General features: G+C 40.4%; 1 protein-coding gene and 1 long non-coding RNA gene across 2 annotated transcripts in view; one reads left to right on the top strand and one right to left on the bottom strand.

Moving 5' to 3' along the window:
• LOC127527070 (uncharacterized) overlaps nt 1–26,537 on the bottom strand; it is a 251,752-nt gene that overhangs the window by 153,801 nt on the left and 71,414 nt on the right. The window lies entirely within an intron of this gene.
• LOC114648260 (uncharacterized) overlaps nt 1–26,537 on the top strand; it is a 36,234-nt gene that overhangs the window by 2,200 nt on the left and 7,497 nt on the right. The window contains exon 2 of the mRNA XM_028797200.2: nt 23,919–24,209. Coding sequence (XP_028653033.2) covers nt 23,919–24,209 — 291 coding nt within the window. The remainder of the gene's footprint in view (nt 1–23,918; nt 24,210–26,537) is intronic.

The raw sequence follows: 26,537 nt of genomic DNA, 5'->3' as shown, positions 1-26,537 counted from the left end.
AGGATGTTTGGAATGGACAGGGCAGAATCACTGGACTCCAGGTAATACAGGGCTCAGGTGCTGGAGGGGTATGTAAACCAAGCCAATGCCCTGAACCACCGCAAACAGCCAGTCCCCTCACCCCATCTCTACTGCATCAACAGCTCCTACCACTTCAACCGGTATGGCGAGTAATGTGTCCACCTCTGACCATCTTTCTGAGCAGTGATATCTAATGACTAAGTGAGAAAACAACTGAAGACAACTGCTACCTGTTTAGTCTGTCACTAGGGCTCCAGAAAGTGCTGCTGCTGTGGACAACACCCTAAAGGTGCCTGTTTACCTGATGATTACAGACCAGTGGCCCTTATGCCCTACATAATAAATACCTTTGAGGGGCTGATCCTGGGCTTTATTAGTCCTCTTGTGAAAGAACACCTGGACCCAACAGACTTTAGTTGGTGGACAAAAATTGGAGGATTGAAATGGAAGATGCAATTACCTGTCTGCTCCACAAAGTTTTTTCCATTCTGGACAAAGCTGGCAGCACCATGAGGATTATGTTTTTTGATTTCTCCAGTGCCTTCGGTTCTTTCCAGCCATCCCCGTTAATGGATAAGCTCAGAGATACTGTATGCATGTGGATGAGCCTATGGTATCCGAGATAATGAATTATCTGTCTGGCCAGCCATTGTGTGCAGATCAAGGACTGTGTCTCTGATTTAGATGTGAACAACACTTGGGCCCCACAAGGAACAGTCCTCTCTCCTTTTCTCAGATTATAAATATAACACCAAGTTCACTAACAGGGTGTACTGGTTAGGGGGAATAGAGTGAATACAGGAGTCAGATAGAGAACTTGATAGATTGATACATACAGTAGTTACATTTATATAATGCTTTTCTAGACACTCAAAGTGCTTTACAGTGGAGAGCCATTTCAATCACCACCAGTGTACAGGTGGTATGGCTGCTTACCAGCTTGGTTTCTTTGTGCAGACAAAATAGTCTGCAACTCAACATCAACAAAACCAAGGAACTGCTTATTGACTTTTGCCCTACCAAAGAGCCTATACTGTATATCTGATCACTATTCAGGGAGTGGATGTGGAGGTGGTGCACTGCTACAAATTCTTGGGTGTCCACATCAGGCTGGACTGGTATCAGAACAAAGATGAACTGTATAAGAAAGGGAAACGCTGACTGTCTTAGGAGACTGTGCTCCCTTAATGTGGGTAATGACATCTGTGGTAAGCATCCCGGACACAGACAGGCAGACACCGATGGTTCAAACCCAAGCACACGTTTATTCATTATTTCTATTTACAAAGTGCACACGCACAACTCAGTGCCCTTGCACCAATCACCCTCAAGTCCAGGCATTTCCAATGCCTCTCTCTCTCTCTCTTCTGACCGTCTCCACTCCTCTCCACTGAGCTCTGTCCTCTTCCACCCGACTCCAGCTCTCGAATGGAGGGAGGCGGCCCCCCTTTATGCTCACCCAGACGTGCTCCAGGTGCCTCCCGATGAACTTCCAACGTTACTTCCTGGTGTGGCGGAAGTGCCGGCTGAGCACCCGAAAGCTCTCCGGGTGTCCCTGTATAGTTCTGGTGGAAGTGCTGACATCCAGGGCTGTTTAGGTGCCCCCTGGCGGTGACCACAGGCCCCTATAGGGTTGAGCTTCCATGCTCTGTTCCCATGGTCCCCATACCAACCAGGGTGGCTGCCCCCTCGTGGTCCAGAGGAGGCATAATCCTTCTTCTGGTCCTTCCGGGCATCCCGGCTGGGTACCGCACCCAGCCGCTCGCCACACATCCTTTACATGTTCTACAACTCTGTGATGGCTAGTGTGATTTTCTATGATGTGTTGTCCTAGGCTGGTAACATCTTTTCAAGGTAGGTCCACCAAATCAGCAAGCTAATTAAAAGGATAGGTTCAGTTATAGGATTCACTCTTGACCCCCTGAAGATAGTAGTAAAGGAGAGAATGAAGACAAAACTGAGTGCCATTATGAACATCTGCACATCCTCTTTCTGACACACTAACAAAACCATATCTATCTATCTATCTATCTATCTATCTATCTATCTATCTATCTATCTATCTATCTATCTATCTATCTATCTATCTATCTATCTATCTATCTATCTATCTATCTATCTATCTATCTATCTATCTAACAGATAAACATGCTATACTTTCAACTAATGTATCCATGACCCTAGGGGGTAGTGATGGGCAGATGAACTCCTGTGAAATGGTTAAGCCTTTTTCTTAATTATGCAAAAAAAGATAAAAATTTTCAATAAGTGTGACATTTGGTGGTTTACAGAAATCACAGCAGCAATAAGCTTGACACGGCGAGTAGACAAAACTCACATACAAGCCCTGACTGATTGCATTTTCTCAATTGGACATATGCACTTAAAGCTTAAGAACACTCTCTGTGTCCATTTTGATCGTATGATAACTGCATTGTCATTAAAATGTAATATGGATGAAAATTTTCCAAAATAAAATACTTTCTAAATGTATTGTCCTAAACATGTAATTTGTTGCAGTTATAGCGACCATTAAGGACACTGGAACTCCGCACCAGTGTTCGCTTGTCTTGAGTGTCAATGGTTTCTTGTAGGGGTATCACTAGCTTCACCATTTATTAGGGGCTTCTACCCACACCCCGATAAAACCATTACATTATCATGATAGCATGTTCAAGTAGAGAGAATGGAGAGTGGAGGATGTGGGGGTAATCCCCCATGGAGGTTTCACGCCAAGAAGTTGTGGGGTTCTTATAGAGTTTTTCTACTGTTGAACACTGCAATCAGAATGCTAAACAAAAGTAGCAAGGGCTGGGCTCTTGAAGATCAGGGGCTGGAAGCAAACGTTCATTCAGTGGGTAGATGGCAGGGGTCAGATTAATCATTAGCTAAATGCTTGAGATTACAGGCTAAATCCCTGGAAGCCCACCCCCTAAAAGTCAAAGTGAACTTTATTGTCATAAACCATATACAAGTATACAGATAGACGAAATTGCGAAGCTCAGGGTCCACAGTGTAACAAAATGACGTGCAAATAATAAGTTAAAAATTTAAATTTAAAATTAAAATACAAGCAAGACAAGACATTGTGCAAAGACAAGACAAAGAAGTAGCAGCAATATTGATGTGTAAGATATGTAATATAATAAATAAATAATAAATAATAGATATAGATAATACAGAAATGATCAGTGTATGATAATAGTTGTTTAAGACATGTGTAAACAATGACAGGTCAGAATGTTTCACAGCAGAAGGATAACAAGAGTGTCAAAATATTTAAAGGTCAGTATGAGATTTTCAGTTCTTTTCTACATGCACGCTCATCTTTTCAGGAAAGTGGCTCACATGTATAAAAGTTCTGTTTTTCGAGATGGTTGAGGCCGTGTGGAAGGTCCTAGGGGGCAGCCTGGTGTTAAGGAGTCTAATAGCTTGGGGGTAAAAACTCTCCTGCAGCCTGGCAGATCTGACTTTGATGCTGCAGTATCTTCTCTTGGATGGCAGAAGTGTGAAAAGTCCATGTGAGGGGTGTAAGGGGTCGTGCACAATGCTGCAGGCCTTGCGGACACTGCGTTTGTAAAATATGTCCTGTAGTGAAGGGAGAGGCACCCCAACACCACTGGTTTCTCACTCTTTACATCACTCTTTTAGATGGCTCGCTGTGCTTAGGCGAACACCTTATAAGTTCAGTTACAGAAGAATTGTATGGCATGGTATGTATCTTCAAAGCAGTCAGACCGCCTCTGGTGTCTTAGTGATGTTCAAAGCTGTGGACGTCATCAGTCATGTGGTAATGAAGCTTTATTCAATACAGGCTTCAATACCCTGTTTTGACACAGTGTGCTTCATTAAAGCAATACAAGCTTTGAAGCCTCGGTGTCAAACTTCCCATCGTTACTATCAGGTACTTTTCCTGGGACAAAGAAACTGACTTCTTGGGCCCCAAACCGACAAATAGAAGTAGGGCTGGGACCCCCAAAAAGCTGTAAATGGCCCTGAATATTAGTATATTAGCATACCAGTTATTCACATTTTAGGGCTCCTTATATTAACTATGAAGCAAACCACTGATCTTTGCTCTATAATGCTCACATTTCTCACTAGGGGACCCGAGATCTGTGCCCATTCATTTTCTTATCTTTGTTTCATTTCAGAAATTTCCTCTGCCACTCCCAAGCCACATATAAGTGATCTTTGGATTACAAAGACAGAAATAGCTTTGCATCATGGAGAACAATATTTGATCTCCCATCACTCTTTGGATGGGACGACTCAAAAGTTGCAAGCAGCACATGTTCCATGTGAGTGACATCAGTCTAAGCTCCCTCTTAGGTCCCCTGTTCCTACGTGCAAATAGAAGGTTTCAGTTTGCCATACCATTCATCCATTGACAGCAATTTCTACAAGCCGTCCTTTTCACCTTTTTGTGTATCCATCCTCACCCTTTCATTGAGTAATTTGTACTGATTAGGCACAAAGGCCAGCACTTAAGGATAAGTACCAATAGTGAGTTTAATATGTAGAGTCAGGTAGTAGTTTGACAAAAGAAACGTAACAAGCCGATCCTTTGAAAACAATAGCAAAAATAAAATGCCACACACATCCAGAAGTAAAGGAGTAAAAAAAGCAAAACAAGAAATGTTAAGAGTGTGTTCACAAAGGAGAAGAAAATCAAAAAGAGACTAAACATGTGAAACAATAAACTCAGAATTGGGTCAGTGAAAGAATGGTTTTAAATGTGAGAAATTGGAAAGTGCTGTAAATGCTAGCAGTTAGTCCAGAAACAGGTTTAAGGAGGCACGAAGCAATTGTCGTCATCAGCAAACAAGGATCCTGGCTGTGAGCATGATTTAGTACAAGATATGGCAATCATAAGCTTAAAGAATGTCGCTCTAACAGGTTTGGGAATTTTTTAAAGACTGAAGAGCTTAATTCAAAGAGATAACTATCTCACTAGAATTGTACTTCATTTTGGATAACTGACAGCTTGTAGATGAGTGAAAATGGTATTTATGCCACATTCTATGTTGACAGTGTATATTTTTTCTTTTGGACACCTCCTAATATAGTGAAAAAATTGAAAATCTAATCCAACACTAAAGTACATAAACAGAACATGTAGCAGTGATGGTCACACAGTTGCCACTGGTAGGCTAAGAGAATAAGTATAAACTGGCAAAGAGATAAAAGGAAACAACCATTCTGGCAATGTCTCCACCAATTCATAAACAGAAATTGGATCAACAGACACATTTAATGGAGAAAAATTTTTAATCTCCTGTTTTCATACAGAATGGAGAAAGCAAAGTTGGTGACCAATGTTGGAAAACAGCAAACAATATCAAAATCTCCATGAAAACTTCACATTACTTGTGCCACAAAATCAGCATGTCATCATTCAGCTATATGCTCTCAACTTTCCAAACACTAAAATATTGTTAAAAAATTAACTCTGTTAAACACTCTTGTGAACTGAAATGAAACATGCTCAAGCGTGACCAAGCATTTGAACTAGTAGACTTGCCTCCTCCCCTCATTCACTGGTCACAAGTCAAGTCCACTAACAGCTTATTCATTTGCTGGCATTGAGCTTCACGTGATATACAACTCAATGTTCACAGAGAGATACATAAACCTCAAGATTAAACATTAAAGAAAAGTGAATGAAAACATTAGCAGGAAGAGATTTTAACTCGTACTTGTGCATATCTAAGATGTTTCAACAAGTAGAAGATCGACTCACATGTGCAGTTTCACAGACCACTGCTCAATAATCCTGAGGCACTCCAGTTGCAAATATGAATGTAAACGTAACAATGGGTTTATGTTCTATTTTCATTCATGAGAGTGTTTTCCAGAAGTGGTTTATTTAAAAGTATCGTAGCAAAAATACATGTGTTTGGGATGTTGTGAGCATACAACTGGTTGGCTTGACATGAGGGTTATGTGACACGAGTAATGTGAGATTTCTTCATGCATGATTTTGGTATTGTTTGCTGTTGTCAAGTGTTGGTCACCAAAGATGCCTATTGAATCAGAAACATTGTTATCTCCATTCCTTACAAGCTACATGGGCTAATTTCCGCCACATTTTCTGGGAAAAATAAAGATCTATCTATCTATCATTAAAAATGTTATTCTTGGGGTGGCCTATCCTTTTAAGCCTGACTTACAGTATTTTCGCTCTAATTTCTATAAAGTTGTTCAAGTGCACTCACTAGCGGCCTGCCATTTTGCTCTGCTAGTTCAACACGTTTCTTGCAGAGCAGGGATTGGGTAGTCTTGCATTCCCAGGGGTGTTCATATGTGCACTTGGCACCAGGACAACCTAGGCCTCAGTTCGATGATCGACTTTGTGGTCGTGTCGTCGGACTTGCGGCCACATGTCTTGGACACTCGGGTGAAGAGAGGGACGGAGCTGTCAACTGATCACCACCATGGGGTGGGTGAGTTGGCTTCGATGGTGGGGGAGGATGCCAGTCAGGCCTGGTAGGCCCAAAAGTGTTGTGAGGGTCTGCTGGGAACGTCTGTCAGAGCCTCCTATCAGAAGTACCTTCAACTCCCACCTCCGGCAGAACTTCGACCACGTCCCGAGGGAGGTGGGGGACATTGAGTCCAAATGGGCCATGTTTCCGTGCCTCTATTGTTGAGGCGGCTGACCGGAGCTGTGGCCGTAAGGTAGTCGGTGCCTGTCGTGGCGGCAATCACCGAACCCATGGGTGGACACCTGCGGTGAGGGATGCTGTCAAGCTGAAGAAGGAGTCCTACTGGACCCTTTTGTCCTGTGGGACTCTGGAGGCAGCTGATAGGTACCGGCAGGCCAAGCGGAATGCGGCTTTGGTGGTTGCTGAGGCAAAATCTCAGGCATGGGAGGAGTTTGGGGAGGCCATGGAGAATGACTTTCGGACGGCTTCGAGGAGATTCTGGTCCACCGTCCGGTGTCTCAGGAGGGGGAAGCAGTGCAGTGTCAACACTGTGTATGGTGAGGATGGTGCGCTGCTAACTTCAACTTGGGACGTTGTGGGTCGGTGGGGGGGAGTACTTCAAAGACCTCCTCAATTCCACTAACATGCATTCCAATGAGGAAGCAGAGCCTGGGGACTCGGAGGTGGGCTCCCCCATCTCTGGGACTGAGGTCACCGAGGTGGTCAAAAAACTCCTTGGTGGCAGGGCCCCGGGGGTGGATGAGATACGCCCGGAGTTCCTCAAGGCTCTGGATGTTGTAGGGCTGTCTTGGTTGACACGTCTCTGCAACATCGCATGGACATCAGGGACAGTGCTTCTGGATTGGCAGACCGGGGTGGTGGTCCCCCACTTTAAGAAGGGGGACCTGAGGGTGTGTTCCAACTACAGAGGGATCACACTTCTCAGCCTCCCTGGAAAAGTCTATTCAGGGGTCCTGGAGAGGAGGGTCCGTCGGATAGTCGAACCTCGGATTCAGGAGGAACAGTGTGGTTTTTGTCCTGGTCGCGGAACAGTGGACCAGCTCTACAGCCTTAGCAGGGTCCTAGAGGGTGCATGGAAGTTTGCCCAACCAGTCTACATGTGTTTTGTGGACTTGGAAAAGGCGTTCGACCATGTCCCTCGGGGAATCCTGTGGGGGGTGCTCCGGGAGTATGGGGTATCGGACCCCCAGATAAGGGCTGCTCGGTCCCTATACGATCGGTGTCAGAGCTTGGTCGGCATTGCCAGCAGTAAGTCGAACCCGTTTCCAGTGAGAGTTGGACTCCGCCAGGGCTGCCCTTTGTCACCGATTCTGTTCATAACTTTTATGGACAGAATTTCTAGGCGCAGCCAAGGTGATGAGGGGGTCCGGTTTGGTGGACTAAGGATTGGGTCACTGCTTTTTGCAGATGATGTTGTCCTGTTTGCTTCATCAGACCGTGATCTTCAGCTCTCTCTGGATTGGTTCGCAGCTGAGTGTGAAGTGGCTGGGATGGGAATCAGCACCTCCAAATCCGAGACCATGGTCCTCAGCCGGAAAACGGTGGAATGCCCTCTCAGGGTTGGGAGCTAGATCCTGCCCCAAGTGGAGGAATTCAAGTATCTCGGGGTCTTGTTCACGAGTGAGGGAAGAATGGAGTGTGAGATCGACAGGCGGATCGGTGCTGCGTCCGCATTGATGCGGGCTCTGCATCGGTCTGTCATGGTGAAAAAGGAGCTGAGCCGTAAGGCAAAGCTCTCAATTTACCAGTCGATCTATGTTCCTACCCTCACCTATGGTCATGAGCTATGGGTAGTGACCGAAAGAACGAGATCGCGAATGCAAGCGGCTGAAATGAGTTTTCTCCGCAGGGTGTCTGTGCTCTCCCTTAAAGATAGGGTGAGAAACTCAGTCATCCAGGAGGGGCTCAGAGTAGAGCTGCTGCTCCTCCGCATCGAGAGGAGTCCGATGAGGTGGCTCGGGCATCTGATCAGGATGCCTCCTGGACGCCTCCCTGGTGAGGTGTTCCGGGCACGTCCAACCGGGAGGAGGCCCCGGGGAAGACCCAGGACACGCTGGAGGGACTATGTCTCCCGGCTGGCCTGGGAACACTTCGGGATTCTCCCGGAAGAGCTAGAAGAAGTGGCCGGGGAGAGGGAAGTCTGGGTATCTCTACTCAAGCTGCTGCCCCTGCGACCCGACCTCGGATAAGTGGAAGAGGATGGATGGATGGATGGACAAACAATCATGCAAATGCCGAATAATAAAACAACCAAATGTAATATCCACCACAATCCCATCATACACAATGAAAGACAGAAGAAAACAAGTAGGTCTTAAGCCGACTTTTAAAAACCTCAATCGATAATGAAGACCTGATGTGCAGAGGCAAGTCATTCCAAAGCCTAGGAGTAACAACTGAAAAAGTTTGGTCTCCCCTTGACTTTAGCCAAGATCTTGACACTACAAGGAGCAGTCATCCAGATGACCTCAGTGCTGTTGGCGGCACATAGGGGTGAAGGAGGTCACAGATATATTTTGGAGCGAGACCATGCAAGGCTTTAAAAACAAACAACAAGATTTTGAAATCAATGCGACACCTCACCGGTAGCGAGTGGAGAGAGGCTAAAATGGGGGAGATGTGATCCCTTTTTCTCGACCCAATCAAAAATCTAGCTGATGCGTTCTGAACCAGCTGAAAGTGTGACAGAGCAGATTTTGGCGGACCCACATACAGTGGAACCTCGGTTCACGAACGTCTCGGTACACGTACAGATCGGTTTTACGACCAAAAAGTTTCCAAACTTTTGCCTCTGTTCACAACCACACACTCGGTATACGAACAAGCCAGTTTCCCTTTCGGTATGTACATGTTCAGTCTCTCCCTGTGCATTTCCTGTGCAGCGAGCAAGAGAGAGAGAGCGAGAGAGCGCGACACACACACACAGGCAGCACGAGAGAGAGAGAGACAGACGCACACACACAGACAGTGCGAGAGAGAGGGGGCTGGACGCATAAGGTAGTAAGGCTGTTAAAGAATGCACTGGGCTTGATTTTGTTTTCACTTCTGTTTACAGCGATCGATTCGTAGCGTGCATTGTTGCAGTGTTACTTTTCTTGGTGGTTTATTAAATTACGGATTTTTTCAAATGTTCATTTTGTTCCCTGTGCTTAAAACTCATTAAAAAAAAGTGTTTTTAGCCAGCGGTTGGTAGCGATATAGCGCGAACTATTGCAGTGTTAGTTTTCTCTGTTGTTCAAGGTTTTCTCAGTGTTATTCAATGTTTTTATATTTAGTTTACTATTACACTGTGCATTCTATGGTTTAATTAACTATATTTGTGCTTAAAAACTTAAAAAATATATATATTTACATACAGTTCGTATGGTCTGGACCGGATTAATTGTATTTACATACAATCCTATGGGGGAAATTGTTTTCGGTTCACGACCAAATCGGTTTATGACCAGAGTTTTAGAACGAATTATGGTCGTGAACCGAGGTTCCACTGTATAAGGAATTACAATAATCTAGTCGAGATGTAATAAAGGCATGAATGACTGTTTCTAAGTCCTTCTGTGATAGAAAGGATTTTAGTTTAGAAATTTGCCTTAGTTGGTAAAAACTGGACTTTATTACCACAGAGATTTGTTTTTGAAAACTTAGTGATGACTCAAAGATATATCTGGGTTTCTGACATCATTATGAATCATTGCTGCCAAAGGTCCTAAGTGCATGCTGATTTCAACTGCAGATGTGGTAGGACCAAAAATAATGACTTCTGTTTTATTTCCGTTTAATTGCAAGAAATTTTGTGCCATCCAATATTTAATATCCATAAAGCATTTCAACAGCTTTTTTAATAGATAAAGGGCCTCATGTATAACGCCGTGCGTAGAACTCACACTATAACATGGCGTAAGCACAAAAGCGGGATTGTGCGTACGCACAGAAAAATCCAGATGCAGGAATCTGTGCGCACGCATACTTTCACGTTCTTCCACTACATAAATCCCGATTTGCGTGAAAAGTAACGCACGTGCACGCGCCTTCTGTCCCGCCCCAACTCCTCCCAGAATTACGCCTCTTTGAATATGCAAATCAATATAAATAGCCTTCTGTGAAAAGACAATGGGAAAAGCACGGGAGAAAATATAAGAATTTCAGTGAATACCAAGTGGAGGCAAAGTGGAGTTGGTTTAAACAGTGATATAATCAACAAAAGAAAGTTGATCGAGTGACAGAGTGTCGGAAAAACTCGAAAGATCAAATTCACAAAGTCGCGCAGTGCCTGAAATAAAAAAGAAATCACATATCAAAGTCGCAGTGAAAAGGCGAGTCGTAGCCCACCGTCTGAGTGTCATATGAAAGCGTATTAGGGTACAGACAAAAAACATAGGCACACAGTGGGAAAAAAGCACGAAATGTCAACTTTAATCTCGAAATTTCCACTTTAATCACGTAGTTTATTTTGCCATTAAAGTAGAACACCATAAACTTCATGTTAAAATCGTTTATTTTACTAGTTTCTCAAGTAGCATGTTAAATGCTTTGTTCTGTGTTTGATCTTCTATGTGCTCTATGTGTGTGAATCACTACGTGCTTCCGTTCTTTCTCTTTCTCCGACAGGACACAGAATGCATTACATTCGAGATATTACAGCTCTCTGAATAATTAAAATACTGAGATGTATACGTGATATCATTTTCATGATGATAGGAATGAAAGCATGTTATTAAACATGGGAACACGGTGGCGCAGTGATTGTTCATATCTCACGCAAGAGGCTTGCTGCACCATGTGTGACCTTCGATGAAATAATTTATTACAGAAGTACTGTCTCTTTCAAACGTACTAACCTCCAATTCCTGTCCATACTTTTCTTTCTCCAATCGCCACACAATCAGCTCTGTAATAGACGTTAAGCCATTTGTAAGCTTAGAACGCCGATTCTTCAAAACTTTTAAGGAACATTGAAATATCTTCGTAGTACATGTTTAATTATTCTATTCGTCTATCCTTCCAGTGTCGCGTCAGCACCAGCAAGAATACAGCGCAAGGCAGGAGCTATCCTTGAACTAGCTATACGCTGCGGCACCGTGTCCTCACATGTTTAATTATTAACAATGCAGATTATTTAAATGAAGTTAAAGTTTTATCTGTATACTATAAGCAACATATTTTGCTGCATTTCATCTTAAAAATGATATTGTCATCATACGTGCTTTATAAAGTAGCGCAGGTTATGCAATATTATAACTGTAGTGCAAGTTTACAGTGAGGTGATTGAGTGCGTTTATAGTTCTTGGGATGAAACTGTTTCTGAAACGCAAGGTCCGTACAGGAAAGGGTTTGACGCTTTTTGCCGTGGTTGAGGTAGTGTGTACTTGAAACTGTATACCGATAATTCTCTTTCCGATCATCTGCTGCTGTGATTCACACTCAGATACAGTGATATAAATACTCCAAGTGGTGCAGTGAGAGTAATATGGAAAAAGATGATCCGCAGTGGCAACCCTTAACGGGAACAGCAAAAAGAAGAACAAGATGCAGTGAGCGTAACAACGCTAAAGCAGTTCTGGTATTTGGAATACTATGGCTATTCCCTGGCCCATTATATTGCAGCAGGTTAATTACAATCAGATGCATTACACTAATAAACAATATGCAGTTAATTTCAGTGTATTTATAAAGCCGCGTCAGGAATGTGGAGCTAAGAAAGAAAGGATGAGCACACAGGAACAGTAGTTTGACCATTCTGTGGACCATTATATTGTTACAGGTTAATTACAATCAGATGCATTAAATTTATGAACGATATGCGGTTAATTTCAGTGTATTTGATAAAGCCGCCGCCGTGGATGTGGATCTAAGAAAGGGTAACCACACAGGAACAGTAGCACTGCTTTGACGCTGGGTGCCGCCAGTCTGCAAAACCGGGCGGATAAATTGCGTACGCCAAGGAATGAGTTACCGTGGAAATGTGCGTGGCTTTACGCCAAGTTTAGGTTTTATACATCGCGATTTGAGCGTGGATAGGTTCGTACGCAACATTTCTGTGCGTACGCACCGTTTATACATGAGGCCCAAAGTGATGTCAGAACTAACTTTGAGGTACAGCTGTGTATCATCAGCATAACAATGATACGCGACATCGTGTTTGTAAAAGATGGACCTCAAGGGGAGCAGACAAAGGGAAAATAGAAGGGGAGCCAGGATATAACCTTGAGGGACGCCTTGTGTGAAAGGAGCTGGCTGAGAGAAATTCACATCTATGTTAACAGACATAGATCTGCCTTTCAGGTAGGACACAAACCAATTCAGTGCACAGCCTTGAATGCCTACATCCTCAAGCTATTTTAACGGAACTTAAAATGACACTGTGAGCAAAATGCAACACAAGATGGAAATCACAGGGGTCCCAGCACTACACATAGACTGAAATACTCACTCAGGCAACACGTTCAATTACTATTTTCCGATTTGCTTAAAGAAAAAATGTGATACCAACTTCAGTGGAACGATTGGGAGATATTTATGAGAAGTTGGTGCTAAGAAGGGAAGAAAAACCTTTAATTACCACTTTAAGGTGTAAAAAGGTAATATTTATTCTGTAAAAATTTCAAGAGAAGCTAGGTGTTGGTAAACTATTTGAACATTTTAATCAATATTAAGGCTACTTATAAAATACTGTAATTATGTAAACAGTGGCAGCATAATTGGAGACTTCATTGTTTATTATTGTTTATATTATGTTTGAGAGCAAAAGAGAAACTGCTGAGTGTCAGATTATTGCTAATGTTGGACAAATCAATAGATATTACCTGATGTCACATAAAAGCACAAACATACTTTAAAACATTTTTTAGCGGCTTAAGCAGCCCAAACAATGAGTGTACACCACCGAGAAACAAACACACTACTCAAGTTATGACTTAGTGACGCAGAAAGAATAAATGTTGGTATGGAGGTATTGTGGTTATAAAGCCCATAGCAAATAGAGAGGTTGTGTAACAAAAGACAAATGAGGAAAACAAAATCATTACTGCCATGGTGTGTTGTTCCAGCCAAAGAAAGGAGCTCTCTCTACAAGTGAAAGTTGAACAGATGTATGTTAATGCAGTGTCATGGTGAAGGAAGGCCTTTGATATTGACCATGTTCTTTTAAGTTGATGATGGGGAGCAGCTGAAGATTAAAAGTGCACTTATGCTAAAATTCAAATACAAAGATACGGAAGCACTTATGAATTTCTTCATAGTGTCTGCTTGTGCACTTCCATTATTAGATATGAAAGTGATATCTGTTTTTTTATTTTATTTGTAAAAGCAAAGCCAGTTATGGAAAATTTGCAAAGTTACCTAGTTAATGTACAATCATTGTTTAATCCAAATATGAAGATTGTGGTCTACCTGCTTCCTTTGTGTTTAAATAATAACAACAGAGCATGGAGCAGTCATTGCCAATGTAGAAATAACACGATGAGCATTGTAATGGAAAAAGGTGCACACATGTACAATTTAAATCAATCTTGGTGACTTGAACAATATTATTAACTGCACTGACTATCTTTTCCCATTGCTTGATGATATTATACCCTAGCTGGCTGGCACATGATACCTGTGTCATGAATGCTGTATCAGTATATTAATCCATCAAGATTCAGTGGGCATCACATCTCAAGCCAGTGATTGAGCTACAGTCATTATGTACCAAATTCTGGTCTAGTCAAGGACAACAGAGGAAAATGGCAGAATGCTTCTTGCAATCTTATACCTGGAATGTGAATAAAGAATGTGACTCCACCTGCTCAAAAAGAACACCTTGGATATCAGTTACTTTGAACATTGTGTCACTATTGATGGCAACAAGCTAGATCCAGCCAAGCTAACTGCCTGGGAGGACAGAGAGCCACCCTTGGGCAAACAAGAACTTGAAACAATAGGGATAGTAAAATACTTGTCAAAACCGGCACCCTGTCTCATCGTGTTCAGTACTCCCTCCAGGCAGTGAATTTAAACCACCAGCATGACAGAGACTTCAAAGATGTGAAAGACCAAGTTGGGTACTAGTCTAGGTTGGTCCTAATAAGGAGTTATAACTCCAGATAGATGCATCAAAATTGGGTGAGGTGTTCTACTCCTGATGAGTAAACATTTTGGCTATGCTTTCAAACCCCACTTCTAACACAGGTATGGGTGGTCTGCAGCTCTTAAAACCAAATGTGTAAGTAATAAACCTTTTCTGTTTATTAAATCAGGAGGAATGCCATAAAGGTGTCACACTGCATGACTGGTAAACAGTGACGTGTGGTGAAATTCATGGCTGATGAGGCACGGACTCCTTCAGAGTCAGATTTACAAATATATGAACCCGAAAGAGTAGCTTATTCACTATTCAATTTGACAGCTTGCACATTGACTACTGGTTATGCTTCATATCTCATCAGCATTCTTTAAACACACATAGGTAAGGTACATATTTGGCTAAGAAAGAACGTTACATTTATAGCAGCGAGAGAGAGCGGAGATAGCGCATTTGCTCCTCACCCTCCATGTGTTCTAAATTTGCCGTTTAGAACAAATGAAAATACAAATGAAAGTACAGAGTGGTGTACAATAAAAATGGATTTCAATTTTAACCATAATTGAAATATTTAGTTGTTTTTCAAAGCTTCTAATTCTGATGTTTTAATCAATTTTAATACAGACCGTTCAACAAAAGGATAACAAGAAAAACAAAAGAATATCTTATTTACAGTCAAAATTTAGTTAAATATTGGATTGTTTTTTTTCTTAGTCTGATCCCATTTTTTTATAAAATTGATAACCTTTATTTGTAAATGAAGTCCATGCGCCTATCCTTCTCCTTGAAAATCTCCATCACTTTCTTGCAAAAGTCCTCCTTATTTTCCTTTACTTTTAAAAATCTTAATCTTCCATTTTGACAGTCAGTCGGAACAAAAAATAAAAATAAACGGACCGCTGCAGTGCACTTGACTTTCTGATATCGCTAACTTACTGATGCCCAGAGCCTCTGCATAGAATAGCAGCAGCAACAAGGACCTGTTGGGCTCACATGTACCCCCTTCAGGGCGGCACGGTACTGTCTGCCTCACCTTGTGCCCTTTCACTCTGGTTTTAGGTCCAATAAGCAAGATTAAATATGTCACACACATTCATTAAATATATTAGCCGGACTTTGGAAAGTCAGGGCGTATAATAAATGTGTCTGCAAACATTATATTGGTGAAATACAGAGAGACAGCAACAGGCACGCGCCAATTACATGCATCAACCCTGTGTGTGAGGGAGAGCGCAGTCCAAGGTGAGGTGAGGCTCGTCGCTGCCACATCTTGTGTTTCTCCCCTGTATTTGAACAGGAAATGTGCCAATTCAGCGATTTTGACTATACAAATTATCAACGTTATTGGAATCATACAGAAAATAAATTTATAGCACAGACCAGTGGACAAATTTATTTTATGTTATAATTATTAGACTTTTTACTTTCATAAGCCTCACCTGCTTCCCCTGACCGCACGTCCCTGCTGGTCTAACACTATTGGTCTGGGGAGTTTTCAGTGTTTATAAGCTACCAGTATTAGTTAACTTTTCATGTAGGTTAAAACCAGAATCACTCGCACAAACTAATGGTGTTTGATATTTATACTACATTGAGAGCTATTGTGCAATAATAATGTTATAAACACTTTTCCATTGCATATCCACTGTGCCCATCTAGTAGCTATGTCTCTGCTATCCAACAAATGGCGCCTCACAAACATTAGCACTGTTTTTACAAATCCTGTACGTACAGTAGCAACTGGATGGACACACTGCACTGCAGACATTAAATACCGAGCTCTGTGTTGATTGCTTAGATTTCAACCTGTCTTAGACCAGTAGCACTGCTAGTACTCATACAGTGGTAATGAATGATTTCTCTTCTTATAAAACATGGATACTAAGCATGCACCTCAATTACTTGATAAATATCTTGTTTTACTGACCTAATTCAAATGATGACTTTGAGGATAATCCATAGTTTGTACAGAACTTCTTATTAATCATACAATAACTTAATGCAGGAAACTATTCATGTAAATCAACAGATGTTAATATTTTGCGATACAGTTGAATCTGTTTTAGACATGATATACAGTGTTATAAAAAGGATTCACACACATGGATGCTTTCCCATTTCATTGTTATTGTCATGGTGTTTTATATTTATAATTATTTAATAATAGGTTAAAGTATAATGGATGAATTTTCTCCATTGATTACAGTGGAGCTGATTACTACTAGATCAAAACCTGTAGAGTGTGCACAATTGGCTTCTGGTGTATGTCAGAAATCTAAGCAAATAACTTATTACTAGATCAGCATTTCTCAACCTTTAAGTATTTGCGACCCGAGTTTTCATAACAGTTTTAATCGTGCCCCCCTAACGGGTTTTTGAAAGGAGCCCACTAATACCAATTTGTTCTTTTTTAATTAATGATCTATCATAGATGCATATTTTATTATACCTACTTAACTTTTATCGACATTTATCCAACTCTATATTTATTTTTCTAGTTTCAGAATGTAGTTTAAGTTAATTTGTTTTGGTTTCAATAGATGTATTTTTCATATTTTCGATTCTTGTTTTCTTTTTTTCACATCTTCGCTGCCCCATAGATTGAGAACCACTGTACTAGATAATGCACAGATGTAATGGAAACTTAATGTAAACATACTTACAATAATGTCTCATTGTACCAAATTTAAATAGACAGTAATGCTTGTTTTCAGAACTCCTATGCCATTGTGTACTTGTTTGTCTTAGAGAAGTCCATCTCCCAAAAGCATCTTTGGCTATGTCCACACTTCTAGTTTTTGTTTAAAATGCAGACATTAGTATCCATTTTTGCCTTTCATTTACCTTTTTTAACTCCCAAAAAAGGAGACTTTTGAAAATATTCTCCACAGCATACACTTTTGAAAACACTGTCTCGGGGTTGCAATGTGATAGACTAATCAAAACTCTGATTTGTTCATGCTTATTAGATGATCCTTCTCTGATTTGGTCCTGCTCATTACAATGTCTCATTCCTTGACTGGGAAATCTTTATGGAAGAAAACCATTTCCAACATAGCGGATATAGAGCTGTTGCTTTCTATGGCACTTGTTGTGTTGCTTATCCGTATGAATCTAAACTGCATTTTGTACTGTTTGAATGCTGCCTACATGTGCAAAAGACAAATAACTGTTGCAAATCCCGTGATTGCCAATGCCCAGTGTATGTGAACGCTAGTAGTATGGACATAGATCATAGCCATCATTTTTAAATGAAAGCATAATATCCACTTGAACAAGCCATTCATATAGCATTTTTTACAAAACAAGGTTTGAATAATTTTCTGAAATCAGGTATGTGCAAGGTAATATGGTTTGCATGATTAGTTTAAGATTTTTAGTATTTAATTAAAAAAGTAGATACAGAGTAGAGGATCCATCAAATCATTTCTCTCCATACTGATATATATTATGGGCTGTATGGGTGCTTTCAGGCTTAGGCTTTGGCTACATGATAGCCTAACTGCAGAGGTGTATTTGGGAAAGCATGGTTGTAGTCCTCCCCAATACCCTGTCACACATGCGTATCCAAAGACCTCCTCGCTGACTCACTCAACGTATGTGACACCCCACTCAGGTGAGAGGGGGTGTTGTCACTAACTGGTTCTTCATCTTTTCTCCATGTAGTTCCAAGCACTTAACCCCTCCCTTTATAATCCATATGATTTAAAAAGCCTGGTTGCCCAGAAGGAGCATCTTTGAGACCCAACAAGGACCTAAGTTTATGGCTTTTAATTGCTAGAAGCCCTTTGTTTTATTTGCCCATGGGAATTCTTGTTTTTAGAAAGGCATTCCAGCGACTATTTAAGTTCCAGCCAACAAATAAATAGGACTACCAGGTCAGTGTCCCAACTATTCTCCACAGTCATGCTCCTGTCATTTCCATTCCCAGCCACACCCATCATAAAACTATATCACATTGCTCTTAGTTAACTGGGAAATCTCAAACCCCACAAAATGGCTTATCTTATTACCTATAGGATCTTGAGTGACCTCCTGCTGAGACAGTAGTGTCACCTGGTTGTCAATAATTCTATGTCCACACTACTACATTTTCATTTTAAAATCAAATAATCTTTGTTCACACTGTTCACATTGTTCACGAAAGTATCTCTGTCCACACTTAAATGACAGAAAACAAGTATGACGAAGACATTTGGCTACACTAGGCACACGTGCATTGGCAGAAAAATCCTTGAAGGGGTGGTAATGCCACAGGTCACAAGCTTTATTGCAAAAATGTAGTGAATATTAAATTATTTGCTTTTTGTGAATGTATGAAACATTCAAACTGTACAAAATGCAATTTAGATGCATAGAAGTAAACAACACAACAAGCGCCATGGAAAGCAACTTTTCTATGTCTGCTATTTAATGTATGGTTTCTTCCGTGAGGGATGACCAATCAAGGAAATAGACATTGTAATGAGCAGAATCCTCTCAGGGAACGGCTGCAAAATAAGCACAAATAAATAAGAGAGTTTGCATTTTTGAAAAACTGCATTTTCACTTGTCCACATTATAACATTAAGACTACATTTTCATAAGTGTAAGGCTTTAATGAGCATTTTCAAAAGTCTTAATTATTACCAGGATAGTGTGGACGAAAGGCAGAAATGAAGGCAAATGTCTGCGGTTTGAAACAGAAACTTAGTGATGTGGACAGGGTCTAAGGGCATGGCTACCCTAATTCATTTCACAGGATGTTTTACCTTTTGGTGCTTTTAAAGAGTTGTTACAAATGAAGACATTATTAAGTAGAAAGTTAAAATTATTAAAAAAGACATTTCACAAAAGAAAATATTAAGTTTTACCTCAGCTTTCTGTTTTAATTTTGCATGCTTTGTTGCATCTGCTTTTAGCTTTTTGAGTCAGGGCTTATAAAAATCAAAGTAGTTTAGGTCACAGAAGATATTTCTGTGGGGCCCATGGTCATTTCTAAGCAAAGGTTTGGATTTACTGATAAAGCTCAATAACACTATGTATTAAGAGAACCCAGTGACCTGTGCTGATATCTTGTAATTTCACTGCTTGTTCCAGCATCACTGCATTTATATATATATATATATATATATATATATATATATATATATATATATATATATATATATATATATATATACTGGCCGTAACCAGTGCCCTACTGCAACCCGTAATGACCAGACTTGCCTGTGGGTTGACCGCTCTGAGTCGAACATCCACTTTCTCACTTTATTCACCTGCCAGTCTGGGCCAGCCCTAGGTGGAAATCGGAGCTTTGCCTTCACAGGGAGGCGGACACTCTCCCCCGAGAGAGCATAATAAGCCCCCTTCACCTCCCCCATCCGAAGCAGCCCAATTCTGTGAGCCCCTCCCTCACACTCCCTGGCCTGCCCAGGCTGTCCAGCTAAGTGTGCCGGGAGTGGAGCCTGCACCAGAGGTCTCTGACCCATGGGACATCCACCCTGCCTGAAAACTCTGCCATGGTATGCTCCCACCTGGGTACTTTTCTGGTCCTGTCCCCTTCTCTTCCGGGATCCAACCATCCTGCCAACTATGCCAATGTCAGAAACTCCACACAGAGTCATAGCAAGGGTTGGGGCAGCCAGCTGTACATTTGGTATTCTGGCTGCAAAGTTGTAAAATGTTATACAGCACTGATGTGCACAAAACCGAGTCCAAATCAGAACTGAGGGAATAAGGAAAAGGTGGAGGCTTTTAAAGAGGAAGACAGGAAGTGAAGTCAGAGGGGTTGGGCTCATATGGGTCTTCAGCCATAGGCTCGAGCCCAGACTTGACATCAAAGGGACGGAACCGACAAGGTCTTCCTTCATAGGCTCGGACCCGGAAGTAAGTTCAACACGGCCAGGTGGAATCTCCCATGGATGGTCTGCAGGAAAGCGAGAAAGCCCTTTAGCTGCCCCCCATGTGCACGTGTGTGACAATATATATATATATATATATATATATATATATATATATATATATATTTCATAAAAAAAATCTTTGGAAGGGAGACTAGGGAGACGAGACGTGATCTTCTCGGAAGACAATTTGAAGTCCCGCAAGAGACACTTTAACTTGCTCCCAGCTCTTAAAACAATGACAAGTGACAAACAAAACAAGCAGCTTGCCAGCAGCAGAAAGCCAGCAGATGATCCGACCACTTCTCCTTGCGTGCGTTCAGCCACCCTAATCCCCCTTCACAACGCGAGCGGCAGAGACACAAAGTGGCAAAAGGACAGCTGCTGTACAGGCTTTGAAATGATCAGGCAGCGATACAAGCAGAACAGGCAGCTCGCCAGCAATAGAAAGACAGCAGATGATCCGACGGCATCTCCTTAGCATGCGTTCAGCCGCCCCCCCCTTCACAACATGAGCAGTGTTATACGTCCTGCAAGAAAGAAATGGAACCACGCCCGGGGCCGGAAAATAATGTATATGTAACTATTCCCATGAAAATAACAATCTCTTTAAATTGTATATCTGGTAAACCAAACCCAGGGGTGAGTGAGTGAAGCAAGTAGGGGGCAGAGCCCCTTAGTGGGTGTGTATATATATATATATATATATATATATATATATATATATGTATATGGAAGAGAAGGTCTGTGATACGGTTTGCATATTTGCAGTTGGAGATCCACGAAGGGAGAAAAAAAAAAATGAGTCACGTATCATAAAATAATTTTATTCCTCAGCTTTCAACCCCTAGCTGAACTGGTAATTCAACGATTTGAAAACATAGCTTTATCCCAGATTACACCCAAAATTTGGATACGCTATGTAGACAACACATTCGTCATATTAAGAAAGAACCAGCTGAATGAGTTCTACAATCATATTAACACTATATTCCCTGCAATCCAGTTCACAATGGAAAAAGAAATCAATCGACACATCAACTTCCTGGACATTTACATCAAAAGAAATAGTGACGCCACCCTGACCACAAGTGTTTACCGCAAACAATGCTACGCAGACAAGATTCTACACTTCGCCAGCAACCACCCGGTATCTCATAAACGGAGCTGCGTGAAAACCCTATTTAAACGAGTCCACACGCATTGTAATACCAAGGAAACAAAAATTAATGAGAGACGCTATCTCTTCCAACTTTTCACCTCGAACGTATACTCAAAAACATTCATTAATCGGAGTCTACACAGCAGACGCCAAAGGAATCAGCATACAATCGACTTAAATCAGAACCCCCACCCCACCTGGCATTCACTCCCGTATCACCATAATGTGTCAGAAGGCACGGCACACACCCTGACCAAGTGGGGCATCAGAATAGCACATAAACCCACGAACAATCTGCGCATGGTCCTGTTTAATGCTAAAAACAAGAAATCGACAGCCGAAACACAAAACGCAGTTTATAGTATTCCATGCAATTCTTGCTCAGCGGTATACATAGGACAAACGTCAAAAAGAATTTCAACACGTGTACAGGAACATCGCAACGCCATCAGAAGAAAGGACGCACTATCTTTGATATATGCACATACTAAATCGACAGGACACACATTCAACTGGGACAACGTAAAAGTAAAATTTAAGGCCAGTACTAAAAGTGCCAGAGAGTTGGCCGAGTCTTGGCTATCAGATGAAAATGCCATCAACAGACACTTGGACATAAATCCAGCATATGCCAACTTAAGAAGGACATGTACACAATAATTAAACTATACAACCCACATTGATCATACTGACTTAGTCACCTACAACCACCCACTGAATGTGTTGCTATATATTACCTTTGATTCTTGTAAGTCTAAGCATTATCCTCTGATGAAGACCCCTGATAGGGGTTGAAAGCTCAGGAATAAAATTATTTTATGATACGTGATTCGTTTTTTTTTCTCCCTTCGTGCATCTCCAACTGCAAATATATGTGTATATATATATATATATATATATATATATATATATATATATATATATATATATATATATATATATATATATTACTATCATTGGCTGAGCTTTCAAAGTAGCAACTTCCTTTTAATATATGACATGGCTTATGGAAACAGTAGTATTTCAGCAGTGACGTTAAGTTTATTGGATTAACAGAAAATATGCATCATAACAAAATTAGACAGGTGCATAAATATGGGCACCCCAACAGAGATATTATATCAATATTTAGTTGAGCCTCCTTTTGCAAATATAACAGCCTCTAGATGCCCCCTATAGCCTTTGATGAGTGTCTGGATTCTGGATGGAGGTATTTTTGACCATTCTTCAATACAAAATCTCTCCAGTTCAGTTGAATTTGATGGCTGCCGAGCATGGACAGCCTGCTTCAAATCATCCCATAGATTTTTGATGATATTCAAGTCAGGGGACTGTGACAGCCATTCCAGAACATTCTACTTCTCCCTCTGCATAAATGGCTTTGTAGATTTCGAACTGTGTTTGGGGTCTTTGTCTTGTTGGAATATCCAACCCCTGCGTAACTTCAACTTTGTGACTGATGCATGAACATTATCCTGAAGAATTTGTTGATATTGGCTGTTGACTGTGTGTGTGTGTATATATATATATATATATATATATATATATATATATATATATATATATATATATATATATATATCACTAGGTTTTGGAAACAAATGCTATATGAGAAGCAAAACATTCAGAGATGTTTAAATCACAGAAGAAACAAATGCACTGTATGTTTATGCATATTCTTTAAATGTTTGTATTTCTATAACTGTGAGCCCAAATGATGAGGAATTTATCAACAAATTTAACTTGATTTATATAACATCGAAAGAGTCCAATGCAAATCATACATGTAGGGAATCCTTTGTATTGTGGAAAGAAACTCAGATTTCTGTATGTTTTGTGCTATAAGTCTTATAATCCTTGTGTACTTTACATTAATGATAATCAGTTCTTCATATTTTTTTCCAAGTTGTATCCATGTTTGAAATTCTGGTACTGCTGTTCAACCGGAAAATAGAATTGCACACTTAAATCCACTTACTGTATGTGTTCAATTATTCATCAGAACTATGGAAATAAGCCTCCTTCAGGCCATGTAAAAAGTTCTTGGCATTGAAGGTCTACTATGCACATGTGAGTAAGACATGCACAAGATAATAAATTGTAAAATTCTGAAGCAGTCTGACCTTAAACATTATTTAGTTATTGAAATTCAGGATTAAGTAAGTAAAAGGAGTTGAAAAATATAAAGAAATTGTGGTGATACTTTGACCTGTTTCTTTCACAACTGTTTAACGTAACTGCCATCACCAATGTCTAAAGAGTATATTGTAAAAATACATTAGATGTCTGCATCTGTTGTTTTATCACCTGAGAGATGGTGAAAGATTTATTTTTATGTTTTTCAGAGTGTGTCTGGGCACAGTACACACCGACCACAGTGGTGAAATGCCAAGGAGATTCCTTCAACCTCATGTGTACTGACAATTTGAATGAAGATGATTTTAACGATTACTCATGCAGTATGGTACCAAACAGAGGTCAGAAAGATGGGATGGGTGGACATGAAGTGAACAACCACCAAGAATATGAAAACTTATTCTTTTTATTTGTAAATGTGCAACCTACAAATTCAGGGACCTATACATGCAAAACTGGCAATGGTAACACTCTGTGCAGCATAAATCTGACTGTTACAGGTATGGAAGTCATAAAGTAAAGCATTTATATAGTAATTATGGTGATGCATGATTTATAAATTTAATAGAACAGAAAGTCGTATCTTTTGGCTTTTCACTGCTCATTGACCTAAGTAATGCTATACTGTGTTGGAGTGAAAAAATGGACTATCAGCATTTTCATTTTTTCCAAAAGTACTTTCAATGAGAAAAAAATTATCATTGAGGAAATAAAAACAGAAATTATTCAGTAGCTAAATAACTTTCTTTATTCTAATAAATATGATATTTGCTGGACGGCTGAATGAACCAAGGATTTCCAAGGGCCTACTACAGTCAAGTGATAATACTAAACTTGTGGCCCATGTTGGGTCTTGTCTGAGAATGAGAATCTTCTTGTTTGACCCTGTTGTATCTTCACATGTCTAAAGAAAACTTTGAACTCAGAACAGAATTTCCTTTGAACAAAAATAATTACAGAATGTGTTTAAAGACAGGAGGGTCATGGTTCCATTTAATAGCACCTTGGTGGATTTCACCAGGCATCACTAAGACTACCAAGGAGCCATGGTAAAATCAATATTTCTTAATAAGTGTTTCCATTAGTTTAAATGCCTAATAATGTTCACTGAAATATTTATCTATTCAGATAAGTGATTTTTTGAGATGTAGCTATAACTTCTGAGATGATATTAAATAACATTCAGGGTCATTTGGATTACCTTTAATTTTATGGATTCCATGAATTGTGCTTGTCAGACATTGTTATTGGAAATTAACAATCTTCTTCAGTGTTCCTTTAGTTAGTTCCTCCTGACATCCTCCAAGGTAGCAAACACTCTAAAAGTTGGCCTTCTAAAGTCTGCTTCTTCTGGTATTACCAGGATCCCTGTTCTGGTTATGTATAACATACATTGACTGCTTAAGGCTTAGTCCACACTAACATATATAAATTTGAAAATGTTGTTTTCATTTTAAATGTTTTCCATCCACACTAACATTTTTAGATCATTTTATAATCCACATTGAAATGGGAAAAACATATAAACCTTTCTTACAGGGCATGCACAGCCCACCGCCCAAGAAAGAATGCCGTTTCATTACGGAGCAAACTCAGAGCAAATGCCAAAAGAACAAATCAAATAGACAATATGAGGACAGCTGATGAAGTACAAATGCTTTTATTGGTTACAAATGAGTATAAGGGAGTCAAAGGTGGAAGTCCTGCTAAAATGAATACAGCAAAATATTCTAGTGTTTCAATACGCAGTACCCGTCGGTTGATGTGGAGAACTTAGGAAAGGAAAATCCCCACAGCAAAGATGTGATCACAGGAGACAGTGCCTGATCACATGACAATTATATATCAACATTTGGAAAGTCTCTGTTTTTCCTTTCCCCACTGCTGTGCAAGACCATGCGTTTTCAAATTTACACACTTTGGAAAGTATTTCAAAATTATTAATTTTCAGTTGTCAAAAGCACCATTTCAGGGTGGCCAGAACATGAAAACATAAAAAAAAGATATATTTTCAGATTGATCCATGGTAATGTGGACAAGGTCTAAATTTGTCCCAATCACCTGGAAGTATAGGACAAAGCAAGTTATACCCTCTTACCTTTTAGACAAAGAAGTTTCTAGTGTCATGGATCTTCACATGCAGTCTGGCCCTTCTTCTGTGACATATATTATGAATGTTGAGGAGAAGTGATAGTATATTATGAAAGACATATGTCTGATAAGTCCAGATCTTGAGATCCATGATATGGAAACATAACATTGCAGATTAATGCAACTTTTCCTAGTGTTATTTCTCCCCAGATGTATTTGTTGCTGGACTGTGAGACATACAGGACCCCTGCTAGGTGTATTATGTAAAGTCACTTGGAAGCATTGCTAACCAACTGGTCATTTAAATGGAGGGATAGCTCAATTGTATAATGTAAGCTAGAACTACCAAGAAGCAGCTATGGCAAAGTCATATTTAAATTATCTTTTCACAAGAATAAAGAAGGCCAGATTTTGATGAAGCCCAGGTTAGAAGAGAAATGGCAACTCACCAATAGGAGTGGACAAGCAGTGCTGGCATTAAAACATGGGTAAATATAGGAAGCAGGCCCATAGTTCCTACTAGTAACAGACCATAGAGACACATAGAGTTCAGATAGAGTTTTTCCAAAGTGAAATCTAAGACCAATATATTGGAGTCATGGGCTTACTGCAGAACATTGGCACAGTGTATGATAATATACTTGAGACAATAGTTCTTAATACTGTAATTAAATTCATCCATCCATCCATTATCCAACCCGCTACAACCTAACTACAGGGTCACGGGAGTCTGCTGG

Source organism: Erpetoichthys calabaricus, chromosome 3 (assembly GCF_900747795.2).
Source record: "Erpetoichthys calabaricus chromosome 3, fErpCal1.3, whole genome shotgun sequence".
NCBI lineage: Eukaryota > Metazoa > Chordata > Cladistia > Polypteriformes > Polypteridae > Erpetoichthys > Erpetoichthys calabaricus.
The sequence above is the reverse complement of the archived record's forward strand: the minus strand, read 5'-3'. Positions and strand labels throughout refer to the sequence as shown.